At 40.2% G+C, this 16,255-nt stretch overlaps 1 protein-coding gene and 1 long non-coding RNA gene across 2 annotated transcripts in view; one reads left to right on the forward strand and one right to left on the reverse strand.

Moving 5' to 3' along the window:
- The window catches only part of CCDC192 (coiled-coil domain containing 192), a 184,406-nt gene that overhangs the window by 145,027 nt on the left and 23,124 nt on the right, over positions 1–16,255 (reverse strand). Inside the window, exon 3 of the mRNA XM_073221740.1 lies at positions 5,828–5,935. Coding sequence (XP_073077841.1) covers positions 5,828–5,935 — 108 coding nt within the window. The remainder of the gene's footprint in view (positions 1–5,827; positions 5,936–16,255) is intronic.
- LOC140846178 (uncharacterized) overlaps positions 1–16,255 on the forward strand; it is a 146,760-nt gene that overhangs the window by 58,892 nt on the left and 71,613 nt on the right. The gene's annotated exons all lie outside the window — the stretch shown is intronic.

Below are 16,255 nucleotides of genomic sequence, written 5' to 3' on the forward strand. Positions count from 1 at the left end.
TTTTCGGCTGGCTGTAGTCCAATCCTGCTTTGCACCTGCCTTTCCCTCCTTCACCTGCCTGACGCATGAGCAGAGTGGCTGCAGCTCCGTGTGCCTGTTTTGGTCCTTGCGGATGGAAGCCATGTGGATGCGTGAAGAGACAAAGCTAGGCCTCTGAGGACTGTGGAGCTACCACACCTGCCCTGGGCTGCTGGCATCCACACTTACTTGATATGAGTGAAAAATAAATGTCCACTGGTTTAGTCCACTTTATTTGGGTTGTTTTATGTACCCAAGCCTAACCGTAACTGATTCAACAAGTCCCTGTGCAGCTGGGGCCCAAGGGCAGGAAACGTGGTCTGCAGCTTTGGGTTAGGGCTAGAAGTTAAATTAACCTCAGTTTAGAGTGGGAACTTGTTAGAAATGCAAATTCTTGACCAACCCCACCCACAGACACACACTTCAGATCTACTGAATCCTAAACTCAGGGGTAGGGCCCAGCCATCTACCTAACAAGCCCTTGGGTTCTAGTCTGGAGACATAGGTAAATTCCTGTTCAGTCCTGCTTAACTAAGAAACTTATTTTAAATGGCTTTGGCTCAGACCACATGTGCTTAAGAATAGCGACTTTGAATTTTTAAAATACTTAGGTTCTAATACCAGCTTCACCATTTTATTAACTGTATGACCCTGGGCAAATGATATAATGTTTTTGAGTCTCATTTTTCCTTATGGGATTATAATAACAGTTGCCCTCCTAGGATTCTTGTGTGGATCAAAGGATATGTCCATAACTCTAATAAGCACCGTACCTAGAACGCTGGAGGTGCTCACTGAATGTTAGTCCCCCCCTCACCGCCTACCACTTCCAGGGCACTGCAGGGGGCTGGTATGAGGCATGCATTCCTGTAGGATGCCGGCTTAGACACCCCAGCCCTTCAGCCCCCTTCATGCTTTGTCTCCATTATTGCTTCTGTATTCTTTAAGATGGAGGAAAACCCTAGGCAGAGAGATCCCAGGGGGGCAAAATAGAAAGAGAAAGGAATCTTCTTTGACTGTAACAGAACTGGTCAAGTTTGCAACAGAGTGAGGGTGCAGGAAGGTGCTGTTACTAATTTTATTTGGGTCCTTTGGAAGTGTCCCTCTCATCAGGGAAGGGAAAAATTATACCTAACCGACACCTGAGCTGTTACTAAGGAGTGAGAAAAAGCCTTACAGGTTCTTTTTCCAAAAATTGGAAAATAAAACGACCGTGTTCTTCTCCATTGAAACTTCTCTGCATTTTGAGTACCACCAATAAGTCTCTCTTTATGAAAACAAAAAGGGGCAAAATTATTTTTAATCCTCCAAAAACCCATAAAGGGGCCCCTTGCTGTGCCTTGTCTGTGTCTCATTTCTAGAACCAGTGGTTAGAAAAAAGGTCAAGTTCCTCACCAAGCTTCCCACCTCCTGGCTCTTGCATCACTCATGACCTCTCTTTCCCAGCTAGTGTTTATGACACATTTAATATGTAACTAATATTTCGCTGGGTGTAGCATCCAGAGGCACCTGAAGCTAACTCTGACTAGAGTGGTTTCTGGACTCATCTCCTGGGTGAGGGCTTGATCACCTATCTCCTCACTCCCCAGTTTCCCCAAGAAAACCCTGAAATAACCAGGTATCAGCACTGCCTATTCAGCTCCCAGTCTGGGCAAAATCAGAAAATGGGCAGAAACAGACAGAAGACCCCAGAGATGAAGCAGAAAGGGAGAACAAGGTGGAGTACTAATGTCCCTGTACCGAGTGGAGGGCTGAGAAAGAGTGGAAGAGAAAGCTGGGTGGAGAAAAAGCCAAGCTAGGATGGGGGAATTGGGGTGGGGAGGAGGCTCTTCCTGGTCGAAAGACTAACAAAGATTGTGAGCGCTGGAGAAGAATCTCTGTTCCAATTCGGTGTCTTTCAAACACTTTGAGAGACACCAGTAAAAAAAGAAACATTTTACATACACACATACATTTACCCATGACACAAGATGCCCAGAATCACAGCTCTGCCATGACTGCTAGCCAGAGTAGAAAAAAACATTTATCTAGAACCTACTAAGAGCCAGATACACTTATCTCATTTAATCTCACCAGGGCCTTATGAAAGCAGGGTTTACCCCCTTCAAGATAAGATAGTTGTGACTCAAGGAGATAAAAGTAATTGCCCGAAGTAAAAAAGCTAGCAAGTAGTGGGGCAGGCATAAAAGCCTGAGCTCTCCTGGGTGTGCGGCTGGGAGCTGGGAACCACATGCCCCTGGGAGACACTGGGCCAACGTTGTTGCCAGGGAAGCATCTGAGGTACTGGTCTGCTGTGTGCCTCTGCCGGGGGTGTCTCTGATCTGTGCTCCATTGTGAAACTGTGGTTCTCCTGACACTGTTACACAGAACCTGTGGGTCTGCTTGTGTGTGGTCATAAACTGCAGCCCATCCAAGCCTCTTTCTTTGCCCTTCCAATGTGCACTTGTGATAGAAGTCCACATACATGCAAAAACTCCTTTTTATGCGTTCCTCCAGAAACCTTTGTACTCTTCTCTCTCTCTCCTCCTTTACCCTTTCCCTACTTTCTCAGTTCCCCTTCTAGTCCTTTGTCTACTACCTAGTTTCCAGGCATTTCCTCTCACTGATCTTAACCTTCTGGAAATATAACCAAGTATTTTCTTTAGCAAAACTTGATAATGTTCTGAGTTATTTACCATTATTCCCCAGGACAAGGGTTGGGGTCTCTTATGACCCTTTCTCACTCTGGCCAACTACATTGCTGCAAACTTACTTCTTATAGCTGTAAATAGCCCAGATTACACGTCTCTAAATTGCAAATTATCCTGATCTCATCTTTCTTTTATTTTGATAATACTTCCTTGACTGAAGAGAAAGAAAGACAAATTGTTCTGGAGGGAAGCCAACAAAGAATTCTGTTTTCTGTGTGACCTTAGAGGAAACAGTCACAATCCCCTTATTTCCTCACTATTTCTAAGTTTCTTCTTTTTCATAATGAGTCAACAGAAACCTTGCTGGAAGAGACCTTGGAAAGGTTCCCTGAAAGTAAACTGAGGCCCAGGGCCAGTAGATGCCTACTGCAGTTGAAAGCCCCGGCATCAATACTTTCCAATCTGAGTTAATCCTGTGTGCTCCCCTAAGGCAAAGCCAAGTTGGAAGCATTTGGCTAACAAATTTACCCTCTTCTCAAAGGCAGGGTTCTCTCGTTGACAATACCATGAGCTTCCCCTCCTTAGTTCCAGCACAATTCTTTACCCTCACCATTTGCTCTGCTCTCCCCACCCATGTCTAGCCCACCCGCCTGGCCAGTGCTCAGCCACAGGGGCTGACAAAACAATTTGGATGACCAGTGAAAGCCAGCTACGGTTCTCACCATCCTGGTGACACAATGAGTTGATGATATTTAAAAAAAGCTTTAACATGTATACAGGCAAAGATATTTCTGCACATGTGCATACGCACGCACACACACACACACACACACACATTACTGTCATGAATACTAAAGACAATTTCTTTCTCCAACTACCGAATGGCAGAGCCTGGTAGGGAAGACAGTGGCACCCAGTGGACAAATGTTTGATTGTTTGAGACAGGTGTTCCAGCCTGATGTAGTCATATATTTCAGCCTTCAGAAAGGTCAGTTGCTTCCCTCACCTTTCCCTACCTTTCTGTCATCCCATTTTTTTAAAACATCTATGGAATTTAAAAACAGTGGGAAGGCAAATGTTCTTATGCTTCTATCTTTTCAAGAATAAGACTAAACTAAAACACTGGAGAGAGCAAAAACTTCAAGATTAAAAGCTCTGAGAACAGTGTCTATATTTGATTAACATATTTCAACAGTAACAGTAGATATAGCCACATCTAAGAAAGCACTCAGCTTAAATAAGATGTAATATTGAAAATGCCTAGAATGTGTGTTTTTTTTTTTTAACACATAATACTTTCCTTTTTAAACCACGTCCAGCATCCAGTTGAGTTCACTTGGTTATACATACTTGGCAACTCCAAGCACAATACTTCAGGAAAATGGTGCACACAGACCCTGCAATTTAATGCCGTCACGCAGTTTGCAAGCCGCACAGACACCGGTGTCCCTCTCCAGCTCTTTTAATGACTCTTTTGGTTGTGAGCACATTGAGTAGGGAAGCCCTGCTTATGTATCTTTCTTCCCAGAACACCTAACTAGCATTTTACTCATGGTAGGTACAAAGAAATTGAGTGAAATCCAGTTTCCATTTTATGTATGTCATCTGCTAAACACAGGGGGAAAAAAAGGATCTAATTGCTTGATGTTACATAAAGGATCATCACGTTAAGAATCTTAAATACTAGGTGCTCTTTGTATTGGATAAAAATATATTTTTAAGAATAAAAGGGATGCATACCTTTATGGGTGTACTGAATTTTACTGATATAAATGAGAACTCACTGAAACATTCAATTACAAAATAAATGTACATCTTTTAGTGCAACGAATACATACCAGCAGGGTGCTCTTTAGTTTGCCATTCAAAATTTTTTCCAGGTTTGGAGGCTTTGAAATTCTTAGGTTTTTTTGCTTTGAAATGTTACCTCATGTTCATCATTATGTTCTTTGTAATTTTGCCTTAGTTTGAGCCTGGTTTTTATTTGTTTTAGAGAAAAGACCAGTTGGCAAACCAGAGTTTTAGCATGTGACTGAGATGGAAACTCTCCCAGATGGGTCAGGGCCTAGAACAACACCCTTTCTTTAATTGACCTAAGTCTTTGCATGAATCACATTTAGTCAGTAAACAATAAACACATCCCAAAGAAATGCACCTTTTTGGTAAATTGAAAAAGAAAAAAGAACTGGAGGTCATCTGTGTGTGTCCCTACATCACCTGTTTACTCTATTTTTCTCATAACACAAGTACCTTTCCCCCCAGTTACTGCAAAAATCCTTGTAAAATTCTGAAGCAATCTAATTTTGCTGTACAGACCTTTATTATGAGAAAAAAAACCTCTTAAAATTGTTTTTCAAAAGTTTATGAAAATGCATTATCAAAATGTATCAACCCATGGTCAATCAATAAACCTTTATAACATTTTAGGATCTCATCTGTCCTTTTTCCTCCACTGACTGTCACCAAGAATGAGCACTGGTGCCCCCCAGACTCTAGGGGGCCAAGACCGCCTTGCTCTCTAGGGCCAATACCTCCTGCCCAGTGGGAAAGGATACAAGTAACAATGGGATTTGCACTATACATTATATTATTTGCAAAGTGTGATCAGACTGGCAAATGGCCCAGCCCCTGGTATAAGCTTTACCGATACACTCCGTTTCTCTGAAATCAGAGACCTGCTATACACAGATCATCTGTCAAGTGTCCAGGCTGCCCAGTAGAGGCTGGGCTTCCCCTAGGACCTGCTTCGTTTCTGTGAATTTCAAAAAACCCGATAGGGAAGCCAATATTTGAAAAACTCTCTTTCCTCAAATAATTTGAGAAAATTACTCCTGTGTGGTTCCTATAGGTTTTATCTTACCTCTGGGCTTATCTGTTTATAATGCAAATACCTTTCATTTATTCAGAAAAACCACTTGCTTAAAGATGGCTTGCCTAACTCATGGGCTGTGGCGAATAGAAATCAAAATATAAGTGTAAAAGGAGTTGTAATGGCTGAAAGGATCCATACAGATAAAAGTAACTATTCTTATATCTGAATGAATGAAATGCTGTATCTGTATGTGTATGCATGTGGCTGTATATTTGTGAGTGCAAAGGTTAAAACATGTATTTAGATTTACACTTGCTTTATTACACACTGAGGAACATATATTTCCAGTCCCAGTGACAAGTATTACCTGTTCGGATAAGGATTTAATCTTTTCTTCTGCTTCCTTCAGGCAACTCTCCAAGGCCTCAAGTCGTGCCAAAGCAAATGCCATCTGTCCATTGTCCAGAGACTCTTTCTTTAAGACAATAATCAAGTATTACTTTTTGACATAGGTGGCTTCCTGAGTGTATCTCAAACAACTTTATGGATTAAGGATAGGCTTAATAAACTCTTATAAATCATCTCCTTTCCTTCTTCAACATAGTAATAAACAGTGAAATGTTATAAAAACAATAGTCTTGTTTAAAACAGTGTAGAGTCTAAAGTGAGGGCAAAAAACACATACCAAATTATGACAACAAAGAACTTTAGAAAGTTAGAACAATTATTCACATTGCAGTTTGGTTAATCTGCAACTTTTATTCTTGATACAAAGAGAACTTTCCTTCAAGAGGTTAGGACCAAAAATTCAAACTCCTAATAAGAGATGTCATCTAGAATGCCTGTGTTTTTAACATTCACCTGTCTTGAGGAACAGAGCGACTTCCCCTCAAAGAAGCTCCTTTTTCCTCTGATCATCACCTTCTTAACACAAGTTCAATTAAAGCAAAGATACCACGTGGTTTAGAATTCGGTCATTCTTGCGCAGAACATGGCTAACATAACTCAGTAGATTTGTAGACTCTGCCTCTCAAAACTGTTCAAAAGTTGGTCTTTCCCACTGGCAAGCAGAAGAGCACCCAAAGTTGATATGGAAATATCCGTTACAGGCTTTAGTGAGACTAAAGCACTTCCTGACTACTCTTTGGCTATTAGGACGATGAATTAATTAATGGCTGCACAGCTATGGGAAAACCTAAAAAGGAAAACCGCCTATGTGCTGGGATTATAACCTTCCTATAGCCTCCTTGGGTGTGTGTGTTCTGTTTCTTGTGAAGGCTCAGGCTGTTGCAGCTGCTTCCAATTAACCCCACAAAAAGAAAGAACTATGTTGCTACATACTTTTTTTTAACTGCTGTTTTGTTTCTTCTCTTTGGTTTTAGGAGCTTACTGATGTTACACATGTGTGCGTTTCCTAATGATACAATAGAGCCATCTGGTGGTAAATGGAACCAGCCACAAAAATAAAGCATTCCTTTAGTTCCTATAATAGCTCATACCTTACTCTGAACCTTAGGGCCCTGCCACAGGCCTCTGATATAAATGAAACTCCATGGGATGTGGGGCAAAAAGATGTTGCTACATCTCAAAAACAACCTGGTTCTTAGGTCACACATGGTTGCATCATCTCCCCTAAAAGTCAGGTTTTAGGGGTTGAACACCTTGGATGATACTTGGGGTGAATCAATGATCCTCAGCATCCCATGATGATTCCACTAATTTCAAGAATCAACCCCCCAAAATCTCAAAAACCAATCCTCAAAACAAAATTCTTGTCTATTTATACTTATAGATCATTCATGCTACAAAACATTTTAGGCAGAAAAGGGAAATTGTCAAGAGGCCAAATGCCGAAAAGATCGGGAATTCCTGGTCTACGCTACTACTTCTAGGGAGAATCTTCTTGTCTAACATTTGATCTCAAGAGGATGGTTTAAAAATTCATATGGGTAGACCAGGCAAGATCAGCTCATCTATTTCTCTCTGTCTTTTTCTCCAAGCATCTCCCATTTTCCCATCCAAGAAGGACAACCATTTCCAGTAAGACAAAAGCAATATAAGTCAAAGCCAAATGAAACAGGCTTGGCTGAAGACTTTTATTAAATAACATAGGACTTTTTGCACAGGTAGATTTAAGAAATTGTCAAGTGAGGTAGAACAGGGATAGTCCTGAGCCAAGTGTGAGGAATTTAGTCTGTCTCACGCACATTTACCCAAGCTGCAAGCTGTCACTCTCCACTCTCTGACTTGTCTTCCTGTTCCCGCAGCAGGAGGCAACCCCATTAGCCAAACAAGGGAATAAAAAAATCAAGAATAATTTTGGAAATAAGTAAATATATGGAGTTAGAAGTTTTGGATGTAGTGTGTGGTTTCCTAGGAAAGTTAGGTGTTATTAGTCTTTGTCCCAGTTTTTCAGGAATGCAATGGCAGAAGAGCAAAAAGGTAGAACTTACACCATTAAGTTCATTCTGCTTCAGGTGCCTGTGGACATTTCTTACATAAATCAAGTTACGTTTTTATGAACATGAAACTATGGCATGAAACTATCTTGGTGGTTAAAGTAATTGGTGAGTGAATTACACTAGCCAAAAGTTGGTTGTATGACATCCCCTGTTAAAATATATGCATATATATATATACACACACACACACACACACACACACAAGCGCTTGGAGATAGAACCCGCATCTGTGGATTTTCAAGAATTCCAGCAATTCAGTGGAAATTCCACTTTTTAACTTCTACTCTTGGCCTTAAAATTTTCTACCTAAATATCAAGCTAGTGATCTAAGCACATGTAGCTAAGACAACCAAGATAATTAAACTAAGAGTGCCTCATTTTGAAAATTCAGTAAACTCTTTGATAACAGTAAAGACACTAGATTATTATGCATGTGTGTTAAAGTTGATAGTCCATCAGTTGACAAATCTTACACAAAATTTTAAGAGTAGATTTTCTTTTGGCGGCATAGGTTCCCAATTTAAGAGTTGGTAGGCAAATCTCTTTTTTTCTAATTTAATTTTTCTTGATTTCTCTAACCCATATGTGTATCCTTTAATTGCCCCCTTCTTTACTTTAAAGTTGGTATTTCTGTTTTTCAATGACCTTGCTCTAATTCCTCAGCCACCCTTCCAGACTGGTTCAAGGTCTCTGAGCCAAATCCTTCCCCTGTGTCTGAGTCCATGTGCACCACATAGCAAGGCCCTTGTCTGAATAGACCAGCCAGCCCAGCCCTGAGCATTTAACAGGAGCTCAATAAATAGCTGTTGATTGATTAAAGGCTCTGCAGTGGGAGAAGGTGGTTGCACCAGAAGAAGCAGCCCTTTATGCTGAGAAGCTGATAACAGTGACTTCTTTAAGCTAAATATTTCCATGCATCCAGATTGGGACACTGACAGGGATCAGAACCTTAGAGAAATTCTGCTTACCAAGTCTAGGTGCAAGGTAATGAGTGTAGCAGAGGGCAGGGAGATGGCCATGAGGTTGGGTGATGACAGGGGTGTTGTGAGGATTAAACTAGGTGAAACAGGTAACTACTTATTATTAATAATTCCATTAATGCCTTTAATAAGAGCCACTTGATATTAAAACTTCCTAGCTTATTTTTAAACTCTAGTAAAAGAAAGTCTCCATAGAGATACTTTTGTAACAGCAAATGATCATATGATAGCAGTGGAAAATTCAGTCAAGTATGCAATTAAAACAAAGTTAATATGTTAAATATATGCATGTGCATTTATTTAAAAGCAAGATTCCTAAATGAAGGTGTGGTTATAGCAAGTTCCACCTTTACAGAAGAGAATTTTGATGTGGGTCAGTTAAAGACAAATGTTTCTAGCAGTCGCAGGCTTCTAATGTCCAGGGTTCCAGCAGCAGCCCCTGCTCAGGGGTTCGGTAACTTCTTGCCAGATAAAACATGCTTTCAACATATTTTGCAATGGTGAAGTTCCGGCTTGATGTCTCGTCTCTTTACTGCTGCTGTCCATTTCTCTTTCCCCCTGCTTGACAGGCACTGAAGGCTTCACATCTCCTTCCCCTTCTACAACCTGCACATATTCTCAGGCAGATGAATGTCTATCCCAGCCTTCTACTTAAGCACATTTCCCTAGGCAGATTTATAGCATCCCTCCCCTATCTTTGAGGATCAGAATTCATTTTATAGTAGAAATTTCATCACCTTCTTTCCTTTCTGTGATTAGCTTTTGCAATAGTTTCTCAGGCTAACTTGCCAATTTCTATTTAGGCAGCCATTTAAAAACTCAGTTTTCCTGATTTCAGTCCATTCTGTTGAATACAGTAATCCTCTCTGTGTTTGGACTTGCCTTAATAATAACCTTACAAGATTCTTTTGATTCAAAACTTGAACAAACTATAACAATTGTCAAAACCCAGTGGGAAGATTGTAGAAAGCTTCCCACCAGCATGACTGCGGAGGAGATGGCCCCGGAGGAGGACAGAGGAGCTCTGTAACCTGGGAGGTCACATTCTGGACCTAACTGACGTGCGGTCGGGCTGGGTGGCTTTTGGACTTCACTTCTTGGGACCTTGGGTTTCTCGTCTTGAAATGAAGACTATACTGGTCAGATCTCAGCAGGAAAGAGAGGGCCACTCAAATGGAGCGACTGGGGGAGCTTAATGAGGAGGTGATACTAAATCAAGGCATGGGACAGTTTAGGGGCATCAAACAAAGGATGGTGAGGCACCGCCTAAAAGTGAGGGTACCTTTGCCTTACCTTGACCTGAGGACGATGGGGGAGCATTGTTCCAGGACCTAGAGAGCAAGCGGGAAGAGAGGGCCACCCCCAGGAGCTAGACGTTGGGTAGAGGAGTACAGCTACTGCCAACCTACCAGGCAGTAGTGGTGGACAGACCAGTGGAATAAATAGCCTGACCTCCTCCCCTCTCACCCTCTCTTCTGTCTCTCTCTCCCTTGGGCTGAACCCAACAAGAAGCCAGAAGGCAAGAGAGCCTGAATGTCAAGTCCAGAGAGACCAGCTTCCCTGGAAAAGAGCAGAGTGGGGAAGGCTTGAGAGTAGATCTGCAGGAGGAGACAAAGAAACCTCAGGCCAAAGGGGTTTGATTATATTTGGAGTTCCCTAATGCCAACCTATAATAGATCAGTGCTGGTTTGTGATAACATTTTCACCAGTCAGCTAGAAAAAGATAAGAGTAAAATTTTTTGAGAAAGGAACATGGTGAATTTTTCATGAAGCCAAATTTATTCCATTTAGTGGATTGTCCTTTATTTGGAGATTATGATCATTCTATATATATTGGGGTTAAGAGGATACTTCTTTAACAAATGATAGTAACAGTGTATGAAAATTATTGTGTTCTAGTGTTTTTTTCTGGAAAAAAAAAGAAAAGTTTGCAGTCCTATGATAATTAACCCCAATTATTTTGAGGGTAGAAATTCTTATAGGTTTATGAAATCTAAAAGTATAGAGACCCTCTGCTTAAACCATCTCTGTTAAATTCTGAAGTGAATGCTTTATCAGGTGGCTTTTCAGGAACTATGGTACCTGAATTCCCCTGGACCAAATCAAAGATGGACCTGTATTCAATATCGAGTTGCTTTAGCAGGGTTCCAGGATACTATTTTTCTTGAAAAAACACATTTTTAAAGGTCAGCCTGTCATCCTGTGGTGGGAAGATTTAACTACTTTTCCATTTCTATAGCATCATTGATAGGTTGCAAGAAAAAGTATTGGAAAGGAATTGTTGATTCAGATTTTAACTTACAAAAAGATTGTTGGCATGGAAGTTTAAAGAAGAATGACCGTGGGACATCTGATAAGTTCATAAACAACTTTAATGTCTTGCCCCAAAGTCTCCACATGCCAACTTTCACTTCAGTTCAAAGAATTTCAATTTATTAAGTTCAAAAAATATTTACTGAGGCCTCCCTATTTGCCAGATACTGTGCTAAGCGATGCGGTAGTAAGTAGTAACAAGACAGGGTTAATAACATCACCGGCATTCTCAGCTTAGAATTTGGTTCTACTCCCCAAATCCTGGGATTTAAGTTTTATGTAAAAATCAAAAGAATATCTACAGTGTGGTGGTTGATTTAATATTTTTATGCTCACTTGTAATATAATGTTCTGGGCTTTTCTCCTTGATGGATTCTGGAAGATGTTGGGAGGAGGTAAGAGGCAGTCCTAACCTGTCTTCAAATATTCCAGATCTGTCTCAAATAAGATTGCTTCATACCTTCTCAGAGACCCTGTACAAATACATCAAAGGAGAAAAGGGGCCTAGTAATCAGTGTGTATCTTCCGTCATTTACAGTTAACGGTAAAATGGACAGGGTTCGAGGAGCCCTGAATGTAGGCTCATATTATATTACAGAATTTGTTCTATGACCTGAAGTAGCCCTCCACTGTTTTGATTTTATGTGAACGTTTCTTAAACCTTTGAGCATCACAAACCTCTTTGTGTACCTTCTGGTATCTGTGAATTCCCTCAGTAGGAAAAAAATGCATTAAGTACATGCTTGCGTACATATACACACACACAGGGCACATGTGCCCAGAATTTTGCCCAAAATGTACTTTTAGGGTGTTAAAGCATCTTTCTCAATGCTATCCATGTAGCCCACATTATGAATTCTGTGTTTAAAATGCATAGTATATTCCAAACATCTTTAATTTTTATCCTAAAATACCAAATCTTAATGAATGAGAGTATCAATATGTTCTTACTGTCTCTATTTGTACATCATGCAAATGCATGAAAACAAATAATCCTTTCTTCCTAAGGAAGTGTCCTGAGCTCAAAAGAAACAGAATAGTCCCTCTTTTTGGACAGTGGAGCACATCTTCCCAGGGAAGCCTGGTTCTTGTAACTGAAACCTCACAGCAACTCGTGCTAACCCATCATATTGACCAGGAAGTAAAGGTTTAAATAATGAAAATATATTTCCTTCATAACAAAGGAAAAAGGACATAGCAAGGTAATTTGCTGTTTAAAAAGATTTTGACTTCTTTAAAAAAATGAAAGAGAAGGGAAACGGGGAATTGTTTGATGGATATCTAGTTTCAGTTTTGCAAAGAGAAAAAGTTGTGGAGATTGGTTTACAAAAATGTAAACATGCCCTTCCTTAGTGAACCACACACTTAAAAATGGTTAAAATGATCATTTAATGTTAAATGTATTTTGCCACAATTAAGACTAAAAATTTATTGTGAAGCAAATGTACAAAGCAGGTAAATTATGGAGTGTAAGAATTAGTTGATGTAAAATTAATTCAATTACTCTCTACCTACTTCAAAGGACTGTTGTGAGAAAAAAAGATTGCACATAATAAAAACTGATTTTTTTATAAAGTGAAAAACAAAATGGAATCTTACCAAAGGAAAGGATTTTGATTCCATCAATAAAGAAAACACCCAAAAAAAGACTTCTTAAGTAAAATTTTGCTTTAATGGGGCACATACTTATAATAATACAATTATTTTCCCCATATATGAAGATAGTGCTTGGAATAGCTGAGTCTTTTTGTGACAGGATTACTTATTTTCCCACAGTTCATACATTAATTTAGAGTTTGAGTATGTTGGCATACTGACCACCAATGTTTTCATTCTCTTACTGTATCCCGTTGTTTTAGGAAATGCACGTGCTCGTAGGAGGAAGCATTTTCAGGTTAGCTTATGAGGGAGGTGAGGAAAAGTCATTGCCCAAATTGATTGTTTTTTTCAGACTCAGTTTTGTGAATAAATTACTGCTACACTGTGTATAATCAACAACAAATGCTTTATGACTGACAGTGTTCAGTACGAAGGTATTTTTTTCCACCAGTGCATTTTAGGCTAGAGCCTAAGTAAACTTTAAAAAACCCAAGAAATTAACTACAATAACTACAGTGATAAGAACTTAAATACTCTAACGATGTTGTTCCCAAAACCTAGCAAGGAAATCCTTAGTTGAACTTGACTTTCCATGAGAAACCTTTTCCACAAGAACCATTCCTCCTCTTCCAACCCAGCCTGGCATTTGTACAGACTCCCCTCTACCAGCATTTGAAGGCAAAGTGTGTTATGAATCCTTTAAGATCAGATAAAAGTTCAGCAACAATTTCCATGGTACATTCCAATGTGATAAGGTAAGCAGAGGACAGATGGGAGAGCTGCTCTCTTTTGCTGTGAATTTCCACTTCTTGTAAGGCCTGTCTGTCACCGTACTGGTGAGAGGCATGGCAGGAAAAAATCAAAGAAGGGGCAGCATGCTCAACATCAGCATTTCAGTGGTCCTGTTTTCTCATCTGTGAGATGAGAAGACCATGAGACCTAATTCATCTTCTGCTCTATGGTGGCCATTTGTCATGCTGTTCTGATGGCCTGGTGTTTTTCTCTGTTTGGAGAATTTCCCATCTCACAAATCTCACCTCCCCAAAGTATAAGCCAGGAGCTCCTATCAAGCATCCTTTACAGTCAAGGTGTAGGCAGGTGACTTAGGCACACACCAGCCTGAGACTTCAAGACGGGTGAGGGTGAAATGGAAAAGGGCTGAACAGAATGGAATCTGGCCAGGCTGATGGGGTCATTCTGTTTTCAGAGGCTGCAGTGACCCAAGACTTAGAAGTATTACCTTATACCCAGGGGAAATGTCATGGGGCCAATGCCCAGGTTAGGTTCTTCTCTGACTCTCTACAGACCCTCTGAAATACTTAATATCCTTTAGTAATTCATTTTCCCCTTAGTACTTACTAGAATGGGTTTTGTTGACTTCAGATACAAAACCAAATGATTATTATTGTTCATGGGACTGTAAGCAAGTAATTAAATTATTCTGAATCTCCATTTCCTCACCTCTAAAAATGGCAAAAATGATAACCTAATGGGAGCTGTCAAGCTGATTAAATATGGCAATACAGAAAAATACATAGCCTAATGCCTGATCCACTGTGATATAATGAGTCATTAGAAATACATGTTTGGTCATTCATATGACCAAATGTATACTTTGCAGGTATATTTGTTCGTCATCCGCAGTTCCTGAAAACACTGCAGAGTCCTAAAGCTGAAATGGGTGTCATGTTAATGAGACTTTTGGACCCACCCAAGGGCAGGGCTGGAGGTTGAGTTAGTCAATGAAGCCCTCACAAAAACCCCTGAGCGTATTGCTCTCTTGGATCCTGCTTCCCAGTTGGGGAGAGCGTCTACGCTTGAGGAACCACAGCGCCCCCACCTGCCACCGGGCCAGGTCCCCAGTTCCACGAGGACAGAAGCGCCTTTATTGGGGACCGTGCCCTCTGTCGCTCTTCATCTGACTGCTAACTTGTGTCCTTTACGGTATCCTTTATTAAGCTGGTAAATGTGTTCTCCTGAGTTCTGTGAGCTTCTCTAGCAAATTAATCGGACCTAAAGGGGAAGTCTTTTGAACTTCCAATCTGTAACCAGTAGGTCCGAAGCACAGACAGCCTGGGGCTTGAGACCTGTGTCTGGAGTGGCAGGTGGAGGGCAGGCTTGTAGATTCCCCGTAACCTAGGCAATCTGGTGCTGTCTCTGGGAAGATAGCATCAGAACTGAGTTCTCAGACACCCTGCTGGTGACACACACACACACACACACACACACACACACACACACACACACACACGAATCAGGTCCAGGAACCCGAAAGGAGACATACTACTATTACTGCTGTGTTTAATCCTATTATCGTTGTATATGAAAAAACATTGCTTCCACAAGTGGAGATTTTTTTTTTTTAATCATTTTTTTAACCTCTAGGTTTTATGTTTCTGTGGCAAAGCTTCTGGGAACTCACAGCTTAGGAAAGAGCCTGAAGGTTGATTAGAAGGACAAGAAACTCTTAGAAACTCTGGCGGTCTTAGCATTATGTGGCTACACCTAGGGGGTTATACCAGTTGGCCAAAGTAAATAATCATGCATAATAAAAGAGCAAAATTCAAAATGTCGGAGAGAAGGCACACCTGGTACCCTCCTCTGCCACCTAAAGAGGGTTTTTATGTGGTCTGCTCTGTTTCTTCCTTAACCTTCTTGCTAGATTTGTTATTTGGGGCTTTTGAGATGGAAAATAGGGACATTGAGGAAGGGCAAGGAGAGTATAACCTGAGGCTAAAGGAAAAAGTTTTCCAAGGAGTTTTTGAGGTGGGAAATGGGAAAAGCTATCATGTGAGATAAAAGCTTATGGAAAACGAAAGAATAATTTTTTTAAAATGTATCTCTGAAATTTCCCCCAATATACTGTTTAATTAATGCAATTTAACCCTCAATGTACCATCAGAGTTCATACAGGATTCCAGTGCAGTTTTGGGTTTCTTTTTTTGAGCCATCCTATTTGTAAAGGTCTTACAAAGAACAAACAAAATACGTTTTTTAAGAACACTCATATGAGTTTTTAATAAAACTCATTCTATCTTGCAATTATCATACAGACACAGAAGCCTTTTGTAAATCTAAGATATGTTGTGGGATCTCAGTGACTTTATTTTTCCTATATTTGAAACATATTGCTACTTAATCATTCTAGGAATTATTTTTTTGTCATTATTCATAAACTATTTCCAACTATGACTTTTAAGAAAACTACAAAACTGTGGAACTGATTAGAAGGCCAATATAATAGCAAAATTAATAACCATCCTTCAGTTACTTATTGAATTGCCAAAAGCATTGCGTTATCTTTCAAAGTATGGAAGAGACGACACCATTTTATAGTGCATTTTTAGCTTTCATTGAACACAGTTGAGAATACTGAATTTTCCTTTTTCCATCAATAATGTCCAAAGGGAAGAAAACTGACAAAGGAAAACATATCACAAT

This window comes from Manis javanica, chromosome 14 (genome assembly GCF_040802235.1).
Source record: "Manis javanica isolate MJ-LG chromosome 14, MJ_LKY, whole genome shotgun sequence".
Classification (NCBI taxonomy): Eukaryota; Metazoa; Chordata; class Mammalia; order Pholidota; family Manidae; genus Manis; species Manis javanica.